This window comes from Palaemon carinicauda, chromosome 1, assembly GCF_036898095.1.
Source record: "Palaemon carinicauda isolate YSFRI2023 chromosome 1, ASM3689809v2, whole genome shotgun sequence".
Lineage (NCBI taxonomy): Eukaryota > Metazoa > Arthropoda > Malacostraca > Decapoda > Palaemonidae > Palaemon > Palaemon carinicauda.
Genome location: NC_090725.1, coordinates 225,481,535 through 225,494,332, shown reverse-complemented (window position 1 = coordinate 225,494,332; position 12,798 = coordinate 225,481,535). Strand labels below are relative to the sequence as shown.

The window sequence follows — 12,798 nt, the reverse complement described above, 5'->3', positions numbered from 1 at the left end:
TTTCAATTGTCAAGCACCCATTAAGAATCAACTCTCAACACAAGGTCTAGGCCTATTGGTCTGAAAATTTCATTTTAGGCATGAGCCTACTTGACTTGTATATAATTATTAATAAAAATATAATGTCATTTAACATAATCATAATGGATAAAAGGAATAAAAATACAATAATTCACTTTAGCAATGAGCTGGTTATCCTGCTCTCGAGTAGTGCATTGGGGTCGTCCTTTTCTATGCCGATCGTTGAGGTTCGTGTTTCTGTTGAAACGTTTGAAGTACCTGAATACTGTTGCTCAACTTATATCTAATTTACAGCTAATTTCAATGAGGATATTATTTATAAACATAATCTACCATAACTCTCCGTATAGCTACTGAAGTTTCTTGTCTTTCAGTTCTAGAATTTATTTGATGTTTCCCCTGATGCTTCATCATCCCAACATTAGCTAAGCGAGAAGTAGACTAAATACCGAAAGTCACCACATGTCAACTGATGAGTTGCAGCATTGTTTCATGGATTCTCAGGCATGCCAACCTTTTGGAGTCAAGGAGGCAAATTTTCTTGTGATATTATTCATGAAGTGGCAGTCCTGGTTTTATTGTTCATATTTCAGAATGTTTCGTTTTATTTCATGGCATATCTAAGAAGGCAAAGATTCTTTTTACATTTTATATTAGATATATTCTTGATATATACTGTATACTGATTTGCTCTTATGAGTTAATAAATAATATAAATAATTCTTTTCACTTGTGAACAATAATTAAAGTACAAAGTCTTGTCACTTATGAACATGATCGTACAAAGTAAGACAACTAATAACATGAAAGTCATTGACATCACGCTAAGTACACTGTATAGGTAACAACAAAACACTTGCTTGTATCTAATAACACTTGATGATGCTGTATGACAAAATATCACTAATGGTTGATGGTTGAAATGCACCCAAAATTGAAAAAAAAATTTTAAAAAAATCGTTAATGAAGCACAATTATCTTTATGTCATGAATTTTTAGAATGCAATAATGTTTGCTTAAACTAATTGGTCTGAGCTGATGAAATCGAATGCCATCTTTTATGGTTTTATATACATTATAATAATGTAAATACACTATTAGCAGTTCTTTTTCAATGAACATATAAATATTTGTCCTACCGCAAGTGAAAAAGACACTTACTCATGGAAAAGTATGTTACTCGTCTCGGGAATTGGGAATCTTGTGTAATCAATTATTGTGTTGAAGTTCTCTATTCGTTCTTTATAGCCAATATCATGTGCTGCCAGATGGCAATTGACAACACAAACAGAACAGCCATATATAGAAAATCTGACTGACGATGCACCTTTGTTTCCCTGTAGGAAGATAAGGCAAAATATTAGGAAAATATAAATTTTATAGAAAAAAAATATAATTTTAATGCTTACTTTTAGGTCACATTGCTAATATCTGACCAGAGTGAGCTTTTCCACTTTTAAATAAAATTAGATCTCTATACTTCATACTCTCCCCTTTTGGATCCTCCCAGCATGGGAATGCTCCGTAAGTTCTCTGGATAGAAACTGCACTTAGTGATTCAGAACCTCCCCTAACCTTAACTTCTCATAATATCAGAGATGACATAGACCTCTAGGAAAAGACACAAAACTACCTGATGAGGGGAGGAGGCACACCTATATTGTGTTATAAAGAAAGGAATCAAAATAAACCTATTCATCAAAATATTTGTATAGTGACGAAATCATCTGTAGGTCACATTGCTGACTACCATACTATCTCAGTGGTGGGAAAGTGGTAATCATGAAACCATAACTAAATCCTTAAAACCTAAAATGTGAATCAATCTGACTTCCAAATATTCCCCATGTCATATTTATTTTGCCTCATCTATGAAATGAACAAAGACTAATAATCAATCTTTTCTATTAATAACACTCCCCTGAAAATTAAAGAATAGCCATAAAAAACATGATAATAATTTAATTAAAAAATATTATTAGACTATACCATAAGAGAAGTAAAGGAAATTTACATATCTAAAATACTTCCTTAAAAATAACCACTTTTTTTGTTTCTCATCTAGGAGGATGCTAGAAACAGATCACAAGGTACAGAATCAGAGGGGGTAAACCATTACCAATAATAAAGCAGAGGTGAAACATTGCTAAAATTTATAAGAAAGAGAAATGAAGGAATCTTCTTTGCCTTCAGCTTTTCCCATTTCTATATGAAGTCGCTGTTTCCAGTTACTCTTCTCCATCTTCCTCAGTCCTGTACATCTTGTTCTCTTAGACCCTTTTCTTTAATGCCATTCAATAATTTCTTTATACCTGAACTTTGGACTTCCCAATGTTCTTCTGCCCTCCACCTGCATGTTCATAACCCTTTAACATGACAAATTTGGAAATGATTTGTATTTTTTCAAACATTACAAACCTGTAGCTATTTATAGGGGTATACTTTCGGCGAAGCTAAAATTACGAGCCATTAAAATTTAGCGAGGGTTAAGTACCCATCCCACTAGGGGGCACAGCTAGCTACTCATCTTACTTACATACCTGTGACTGTGCTTCACTTTGCTTGGAGGTAGGACTTCAAAGGGGACAGGGTTGGCGGGTAAATTTGTATAAATAGCTAAAGCTTTGTATCGTATGGAAAAATACAAATTATTTCCAAATTTGTCATTTGTTCAGTGACAGGAATACAAACCTACACTATTTATAGGGGTGACTCACCCATTAGGAGGGTGGATGTCCCTGCCAATCTGGCTTTTTAGCTTTACCCGGGGTCTTCTTTTTATGAGTAGGTTAGTACCAAAAATAAGGAGACCCTAAAACCTGGCTAAACTTTGCTATGCAAGGTCTGCAGCCTACATCAGCTGTGTACCGAGTTATAAGCAGTGTGACTGTCGAGGTATAAGTTATTCCAAGACTTTCCCAATACCACCTTGCTAGGGTATGAAGACGTAACAGTATAGACACAAGACTAGGTACACAAGGGAGCTATGGTTTACCTGCAGTGGCTGAGGCCAGCTTGTGCAAAGATCCTGGGATGCTGCTTTCCCCAAGAGAAGGGAGGATGAAGAAAAGAAGAGAGCCAGTCATTCTTTTTCATTCACACAGACTAAAACCAGGTAACAGTGCCCTCAACCTTTGCTACTTGTCCAATAACGAGCTTGAGGTACTAAACCAGCTGTTGTGAAGCCACTACAGGACCGATACAGAACATATCGCATCTCTTGTGGGTCACATCTTGCATGTAATGGGCTGTGAAAGTCGTCTGGCACTTCCACTCCCCTGATTGTAGAACATGCGTCACAGAGTAATTTCTTTTGAAGGCCAGGGATGTAGCTATGGCCTTGACCGTGAGCTCTGGGTTGACGTGTTGGAGGAGGATCTGGTTTCAGAGCATGATCGATGACTCTGCAAATCCATGCAGAGATGGTGTTCTTGGAGATGCTCCTCTTGTTTCTCCTGGTGCTGACGAAAATTAAAGGCACCCGGGGGCAGGCTGCTGTTCTCTTGAGGTAGAGCCTCAAACTCCTCACTGGTCGCAGTAACAGATGGTATGGATCGTCAGTTACTGAGGGGAGACTTGTTATCTGGAAGGAGTCGAATCTACGATTAGACACCCCCGGGTTCTGAGTCTTTGCAACAAACTAAGGGACAAAGCTCAACAATATCTCTCCTCATCACCTTGAATGGGCGATGTCATATGAAAGACCATTAAGTTCACTGACTCGTTCGGCAGAGGCCAAGGCAGGTAGGAACACAATCTTCCAAGTCAGGTGGCGATCTTTTGCCTGGCGTAAAGGTCCATAGGGAGGCCTTATTAGAGACCGAAGAACTCTAACCACGTTCTAAGGGGGAGGTCTCACTTTCGACTGAGGACAGGTAAGTTCGTAACTCCGTAAGAGTAAGGAAAGTTCTAGCGATGAGGAGATATCTATTCTTTTCAGTTTGAAGGGGGGGGGGGGGCTCAAGGCTGAGTGATAGCCTTTCAATGCCTACTGGTGGACGAGCAGGGGGATCGCCTGTCCTAACGTTTGTGGCTGCGGCCGCTACCTCTAGGATGTCTCCCTCCTCAGGACGACTTTGTGCCTTTCTTGTCCTGGTCAGAGGGCTTCTTTGACACCTCCTTCTTTGCTGCCAATTTGCTTATCCAGGCTTTAGGTTGGTTGGACTGCAGAGAAGCTGGTATCCCAGCACTATGGAGGAGGGAGTCCTGGTGGGACTTTCTCCACCTCTCTGCGGCTTGCTTGACGTCCCTTGGCTCAAACAAAGAGGAACCCTCCAGAGAGGAGTTCCTGAACATTGCAATCTTGGTATTAGGGGTTTAGCGATGGAACCTCTCAAATACCAAGTCCCTGCATTTGAGGATGGTGTTGGCCCACAAGTTCACCACTTGGTGGGCCAGGAACTCGATAGTTCGGGTACCTGGGAGAATGAAGGTTTCCATCGCCTTCCAGGTACTTTCTTTAGAAGAGTCCTCCATCCGCACCAGGATTCCCAAAGATCCTAACCACAGATCCAGCCACGAAGTAGCTTGCATGGCATACTTCGTGACCTTTTCTTGAGTAAGGATCTCCGCTGCCGAGAACATGACTTGATGGCAGGAAAGTCTCTATAGAAATAACCCCTTTGTCATTTTCTCCATGGAATAGTGGAAGAAGAGCTGGTCGAGGCTCATCCAAAACCTCATAACACCTCATCTGCTGAACCCAAGGAGGTGGGAGGAGCTTGGCTGTACTGAACTTTGTGGGCTTTTGAGTGCCGAAAGACAGTGTATTTCTCCTCATGAATAGCCAACTCTGGATCAGACAATCTGTTGAGAGCCCTCATTAAAGTCAGAACGTGCCAGAAGGTGTGTTCTGGCTCCTGTTCTCCTTCTGCAGGTCTATATGTCCTCAAAGAGGATTTTAGACGTCTTGGAGTCCTTAGACTCCTTACGAGGAGGAATATAGGTTTCCAGCAATGAAGGCCTGGATGGTTTGGCCTTCCTGGAAACCTCTGAAGAAGTGACGCTACTGTCACGGGGAAGGTCCTCCTTTAAAGATGGTAGGGGGGAGTTTGGAACGGACTCCTCCTCACGCGATACTCTTGGCAGCGGTGACGAAGAGCCAAGAAAATAGCAGGAAGGAGAACTGGAAAGCTTCGACCTTGTCTTTGACATCCTAACTTGTGTCAGATTTACCCTCGAAGTAGTGACTTCAGGAACTCCCCTTTTTTCCTCTTCAGGGGGAAGACAGCCGTTGTGCCTTGCCATGTGTATTGGAACCGAAGATCGCGGGAGGTTCTCAGGGGCTTCCAAGGAATGGGCTGAAAGGGCAGGTCCTAAAACCTGCGTCATTGCCCTGACGACAGCTCTGAACCATGGCTGTCTGCTAAATCCCCTGAAGGGAACGAAGATGAAGGGCCCCTTTGTGGAGTCTTGTTCGGCGCTGAAGATCTACGCGTTGGGTCTGCCTTGGTGACCAGTAACTTTGAGATCTTGAATTCCCCTGGATTGCCCCTTTCCTCCTTCCTTGGCAGTCGCGCTATTATGCGTTTGCAGGGAGCGGAATGGGGCGACACTGACCTGTGGAGAGAAATTCTGCCTTACCTCGGAGAGAGGATCGATATTCTGGGAGGCGATGACCTACCTTTCCGCTCCTGTTCCTTTCCTCTGTGATCACCTACCTATGTCTTGGAGGCCTGCAGCGACTTCTTGGTAGTCGAAGGATGATGGTGACTGTCGTCTTTCGCCTTGAACTCTGCACATTGCACAACCCTAACTTGCTAAAGCATCGGTAAGTGTTTCCGCATTGGCGAGCTTTGCCATAATGGTGAATGCTGATGCGGTGGAGAGCCTTGGAGAGCGGGAGAACGCGTTGGCGAACGCTGACGAGCTGGCGATCGTTGATGAGCTGGCGAGTGCTGACGCGTCGGTGAACGCTGACGAGCTGGCGATCGTTGATGAGCAGTTGAATGCTGACGCATAGGTGAGTGCTGATGCGGGGGGTGACAGCTGATACACTGGAGTGTTGGTGCAGCACCGATTGCTGACATGCAAGCAAGAGCTGACGCGGTAAACGCTGATGTGTGCTTGCTGCAGGAAGCTCTGTAGGCGTCCTATGCGAGGATGGGTGGTGAACTGTAGAAACGCGGGCGGATGAACGCCGTTCTGATGCAACTCGTTGCTTCGAAGAACGATGGTGATGCATGGATGCCCGACGTGTTGGTAGGCAATGGTTGGCGGGAGGACGATGGTCGGGAGCATCGTGACGAGCAGGCGATTGACGAGAGGTAGGATGACGGGAACCAGGAGACTGAGCAGGAGACGGACGAGCAGGAGGTTGGCGAGACGAAGGTTGACAAGCAGCTGGCCGGTGATCAGATGACGGGATGTGCCCTTTAGAAGGGCCAACATCCCCGAAGGGGATCGCAAGCGATCCTTCAGCAGAGAGTCACGAACTGAAGTTCGGTGACGAGCAGCAGAAGGTCCGGAGGCAGGCGAAGGTTGGGAACCAGGTAAAGTCGGACGAGAAGGCTCCTCCTCCTCCGAAGGCTATGGGGACGAGGTCAATGAGCCAAAGCGTCTCTTCACCGAAGGTGAAAGAGCATCTCTAAGGTGAAGAGGTGGATGAGTACAGCAGGGTTTACAACCCAGAAGACACCCTATGGGGGACGGAGGATCAGCAAGCTGACTGACAGCAACAGCAGCAGTCCTCCGAAGAGGAGTCTATGAGTGAACTCCCTCAGGAGAAAGAAACAATCACAGGAGAGACATGCCTAGGACTTTGCTACTCCCCTGAAGGATGGTCAGCAAGGGGGGAAGCACAGTCTTCAGCTATAGCAGATGCAGAAGAGGCAGGAGAGTCAGCCAGCAGGGCAGCAGACGAGTCCTCTAACACCACGACGTCAACGAGGGCCAGAAGATCTACTTCCGAAGTCGAAGACTGCTGCAAACCAGCACCCGGTGCAGCAGATGCAGCACAGCTTCCTTGGAGGGCAGACCTGGCAAACCAAAGGACGGCCAAACTTCTATTAAGGGAGAAAGTGACAAGGACCTCCCGGGGGGAGAGGCGGGGCTGCTTCACTAGGGGAAGCGACACCGTCTCTCGAGGACCGAGATTGTCCAGGAGTTAAGCGGCGTGCGCTACTCCTCGATGGTCTGGCGAAGGAGACCCAACGAACAGGAGTTTCGGGGGAAGGTCGGGAAACAGAAGAAGAAGTCTTGGGTTTCTTCTGTTTTAAAGTAACCTTCGAAGGAGAAGAATTCCGCTTAGACTTCTTCTTACGCTGGCGCCCAAACATTTCCAGCTGGGAGGCAGACTCCTCCCAGCATTCATTACACTTATTGGACCCACTACACCGTTGGCCCCTGCAGATCGGGCAAAGGTTGCAAGGATAAGAGTCCTCGGCGGACATAAAGGTACCGCAGGCCAAGGGCAGGTATGCATGTCCACAAGGAAGGTGCCAACAAGCACACAAACACTGAAAAGAGAAAGCATAAAAGGTTAATGACAGTCCAAAAATTACGAGGATGAAGAGCAGCAACAACCATTTGCCATCCGAGCCAAAAGCAAAGTGAAGCACAGCCACAGTTGTGTGAGTGAGAGGGGTGGCTAGCTAACACCCCTACCCCCCCTAACTAGCGGGATGGGTAGTTAACTCCCGCTAAATTTTAATGGCTTATCATTTTAGCTTTGCCGAATGTATGCCCCTATAAATACCGTACGTTTGTATTCCAGTTACGGAACAAATACTTGGACTGTCCCCCCAATTAATTCATTCCAGAACATAATCTTTTTTTGTGACACCACACATCCACCTCAGCATTCTCATGTCTGCCGCTTCCAAATAAACACTACATTCTCAAAGACAGTAAAAAAAATTATAAGTCTCATTGCCAAATGCATGGCATCATTATCTATGACTTATAGGATGTTATGATTCTATTTGATTAATGGTGTCTTGTCATATGTAACAAAAGTAAGGGGCTAGGATGTTACTAAACCATTAATTACCTATAAATAGAAAATGACTGTACATCCAAAAACATAAAAACCATATAAAAATTATTAAAAATATATCAAATTATCTGAATTAACATTATAGTCTTATCAAAACTAAGATCTGATATATTTCTACCTTACATTACTGTGGAATAGAATCTTACAGTATGTATATCTTTCAAATGAAGAAAATAATGTTCTAGTTAATAATCCACCAAAGACTAAAAATAAACAAAACAAAAATTACATTAATTTATATGAATTACCTGATACTAATCATCAAGTTCTGTACAAGAAATATCACTTCAAAGCCTGCATATTGTAAAATTTATCATAACAACTTCTACGAATTCCAATCCTATTACCTATCAGTCTACTTATGTTTTAAAAATTCAATTTGGAAAACAAATCACAAGCATTCATGACATTTAAAAATGGCAAACATTCGTAAATCTTTCAAGCATGAAAATGTTTAATTCACTGCAAAAATAATTAAAATCAGGAGACAGTTCACAAGAATACAAAAGATTGTATTCTCTCTCTCTCTCATAAAAGAAGAGAGATCTGTCTGGCATCCAGGAAAAGGAGGAGGGCTAAGCCTCTTCCTGACAGCACTACTGAGCACCAATAAAGCAAGAGCATAAGCTATTACTGTGTACAGAGACATCTTTCCAGCTTGGTTGGTCTGGTTCTCGGCATGTATCACATCATCTCTCTTATGAGAAAGCAAGGAAAAATTGGTCAGAGTCTTAAGCAAATCCTGTCAATTGATTTTCCCGTACTTCTTCATTGATATCTTCTCAGAAGTAGCAGTGTCTGAAGAATCTAACATAGATGAGGATGGGGAAAACTACAAGAGGAGGAGGACCACACCTGTTTTTTCATACCAGCCCTCTTCAGAGTCAAGGTCTTGGATACCAATTACAACTCTCATAGAGCAAGAAGCCACAGGGGATTCTTCAAAGCAGCAGACTCTCCAGTAGGTGCCCCACCCTTCAGCACCTGCTTAAGTTTAGGTTGCCATCCTCATGGTAATACTGTAGAGCCATATAAAGCTGGTAATTTACTTTACTTTGACGGCTGCTTTTCCGGTCCCATACAGTAGGGGAACTCCACTCTCTACAGGACCTCCACTGACGTTCAAAGTATTCAACGTTTCATATCACGTACTGTTCATTTGCTGTTAAATTGTCACTGTTATACAACTCATGAAATAAGAAAGTCTTCAGTTTCCTCTTGAAAGCCTTAATGTAAAGTAGTTGTACAGTCGACATTATTCACTAGTCGATATGATTCTAATAACTCCCTAAATGCCAAAGCGTTGGGATTTGATACGTCATCCATCCAAAAATTCAAGTCTCCACAGATAACTAATTTGTTTTTCTCCATGATAATCATCTCAATGAAAGCACCAAATACTTAAAAAAAGATACTAGTGTTTGTTCTCAGAGGTTTGTAGACTGTTACAAAGGATATTTTTCTGTTTTTTTGCATAAAGTTTATTTCTATATATCCAAAGCCTGTTACACTAGTTCTTTTTAATATTTTGAGATTTGAGTAACTATTATGAATAATGAGTCCTACACCCCCCCCCCCCCCCCGCCCCGACCTACCTACTCTCTGTACGTGAAAGAAGGTGTGTGTGGGAGATGTCATTTCAGTAATCTTTACCTTGTCCAAGTTATTTAACCATGTTTCAGATAATGCTAGTGTGTCCAAATATTTCTCGTTTATCAATTCTCGAATTTGAATACAGTAATGCCTCACAACACAAAATAAATTAATTCGTTCTGGAGTGGCTTTCGTAAAGTGATTTTTTCATATTGAGAGTCACATTTCACATGCAAATTGCCTAATTCGTTCCAAACCTTACAAAACACCACATTAAATCTCATAATAAAGCTACAATATAACCACGATGAAATACTGTACAGCCAGATACATTTGAACCATTCAATATACCTAAACTAACTGTTAATACCTGCAAATTAAGTAGTCACTACAATATAATGTAATAATAAATGCAACATAATACAATACATACTGTACAATACTGTACATATACTAAATATACAGTTCCATATGTACTGTACTATTATGGTTATCCCTATTATAGACTACAGCTACATTCTCTGTTGTCTGAACCCATTATCTTCAACTCTCTGTGATGGGTGACTATTTTATTCTCGGCCTGGCTGACAAATCTCTTCTTGAAATGAAATTTTTTCGTAAAGTGAATCATAAAAATATTTGCATCTTGTTCCGCAGCTTGAAAATTTCGTAAGCAGATTCTTTCGTGAAGAGAATTATGACTGTAGTGTTATTACCTACAGATTGTATATTTACATAGCCACAGTTTATGACATCCTTAGTAGCCATGATCAGTAATTTCTGCAAGTCTTTTCAATTCCAAGTCATAAGCTTTGCATTCTCTAGAATTTACTATGTGGTCACTTGGCTTGTTTAGCTTTGTGTAGTTAATACACTTTGACACTTGCGAATTACACTCCCTGTTGGAATGTTTTCCAGAACATTTTCCGCAGACATTATCATCATTCTTAGACTTGCAATCTTTTTCATGATGTCTATACCTCTGACAGTGGTAGCAGGTGATCATGTGGTACCTATCACGTATGTTATAAGTACCCCATCGTAACGAAACGTTGTCCCCATTATCATGAATAGCCCTCCAAACTTTGGGATCACATTTCAGAACATTGTGGGTGGTCCCACCTGAAGCCTTTTTCTTCAGGACTACACTTATCTTCTCTTCTATATTTTGGATTACGTCCAGGCAACAATTTCTTTGAATCAAAGCACATTTATTACATCACCTTCATCATTGTACACATTGCATATCATTATTTTTGGTTTTAGATTTCCAATTTTTCTCGTTTCAGCGTCAGCAACCAATGTTTGAATTTTGTTTGCAGCCTCTTCGCTGATAATTTTGTTTGCAATTAATAGGATTAAGGATAAAACAGAGAATGCAATCTTGGAAGTACAGGGTGGTTTTAGAAGAGGTAGGGGTTGTATGAATCAGATTTTTACAGTTAGGCAGATATGCGAGAAATATTTAGCAAAAGGTAAGGAGGTGTATGTTGCGTTTCTGGATCTGGAGAAAGCATATGATAGAGTTGATAGGAAAGCAATGTGGAATGTGATGAGGTTATATGGAGTTGGTGGAAGGTTGTTGCAAGCAGTGAAAAGTTTCTACAAAGGTAGTAAAGCATGTGTTAGAATAGGAAATGAAGTGAGCGATTGGTTTCCGGTGAGAGTGGGGCTGAGACAGGGATGTGTGATGTCACCGTGGTTGTTTAACTTGTATGTTGATGGAGTGGTGAGAGAGGTGAATGCTCGAGTGCTTGGACGAGGATTAAAACTGGTAGGCGAGAATGATCATGAATGGGAGGTAAATCAGTTGTTGTTTGCGGATGATACTGTACTGGTAGCAGACACAGAAGAGAAGCCTGACCGACTAGTGACAGAATTTGGAAGGGTGTGTGAGAGAAGGAAGTTGAGAGTTAATGTGGGTAAGAGTAAGGTTATGAGATGTACGAGAAGGGAAGGTGGTGCAAGGTTGAATGTCATGTTGAATGGAGAGTTACTTGAGGAGGTGGATCAGTTTAAGTACTTGGGGTCTGTTGTTGCAGCAAATGGTGGAGTGGAAGCAGATGTACGTCAGAGAGTGAATGAAGGTTGCAAAGTGTTGGGGGCAGTTAAGGGAGTAGTAAAAAATAGAGGGTTGGGCATGAATGTAAAGAGAGTTCTATATGAGAAAGTGATTGTACCAACTGTGATGTATGGATCGGAGTTGTGGGGAATGAAAGTGATGGAGAGACAGAAATTGAATGTGTTTGAGATGAAGTGTCTGAGGAGTATGGCTGGTGTATCTCGAGTAGATAGGGTTAGGAACGAAGTGGTGAGGGTGAGAACGGGTGTAAGAAATGAGTTAGCGGCTAGAGTGGATATGAATGTGTTGAGGTGGTTTGGCCATGTTGAGAGAATGGAAAGTGGCTGTCTGCTAAAGAAGGTGATGAATGCAAGAGTTGATGGGAGAAGTACAAGAGGAAGGCCAAGGTTTGGGTGGATGGATGGTGTGAAGAAAGCTCTGGGTGATAGGAGGATAGATGTGAGAGAGGCAAGAGAGCGTGCTAGAAATAGGAATGAATGGCGAGCGATTGTGACGCAGTTCCGGTAGGCCCTGCTGCTTCCTCCGGTGCCTTAGATGACCACGGAGGTAGCAGCAGTAGGGGACTCAGCAGTATGAAGCTTCATCTGTGGTGGAAATGTGGGAGGTTGGGCTGTGGCACCCTCGCAGTACCAGCTGAACTCGGCTGAGTCCCTGGTTAGTCTGGAGGAACGTAGAGAGTAGAGGTCCCCTTTTTTTTGTTTTGTTTCTTGTTGATGTCGGCTACCCCCCAAAATTGGGGGAAGTGCCTTGGTATATGGATGGACAATAAAATTCGCAGTTGACCGTGTTAATTATAGGAATGCAGTTGACCGTGTTAATTATAGGAATGTCTTTAAGTGCCTCTTCAACCTCGTGTTTTCTTTCAGTAATTTTAGTTGTTGTATTTGTTGATATAATTACCAACAGATTTTTTTCCTTAACTTTGTCAGCAAATGTCTGTTTCTACAGTTTTGGGTCCATCAATGTTTAAAGTGTAGCCTTAATTGATTCCACATTCATAGCAAGAATAGAAACTTTCTCAGTGAGGTCAGTAGTCTGGGTGGAATTCGCTGCGTGCGCGCTAAGGTCCGCAAGTTTGTTTTCCAATTAAGAGATTCTCGCATCT

At 42.4% G+C, this 12,798-nt stretch overlaps 1 protein-coding gene across 2 annotated transcripts in view; it reads right to left on the bottom strand.

Moving 5' to 3' along the window:
• Window positions 1-12,798, bottom strand: part of LOC137654031 (phosphatidylinositol 4,5-bisphosphate 5-phosphatase A-like) — a 211,973-nt gene that overhangs the window by 76,350 nt on the left and 122,825 nt on the right. For both annotated transcript variants that reach the window (XM_068387673.1, XM_068387668.1), the window contains exon 5: window positions 1,183-1,358. In XM_068387673.1, the coding sequence (XP_068243774.1) occupies window positions 1,183-1,358 (176 nt within the window). The remainder of the gene's footprint in view (window positions 1-1,182; window positions 1,359-12,798) is intronic.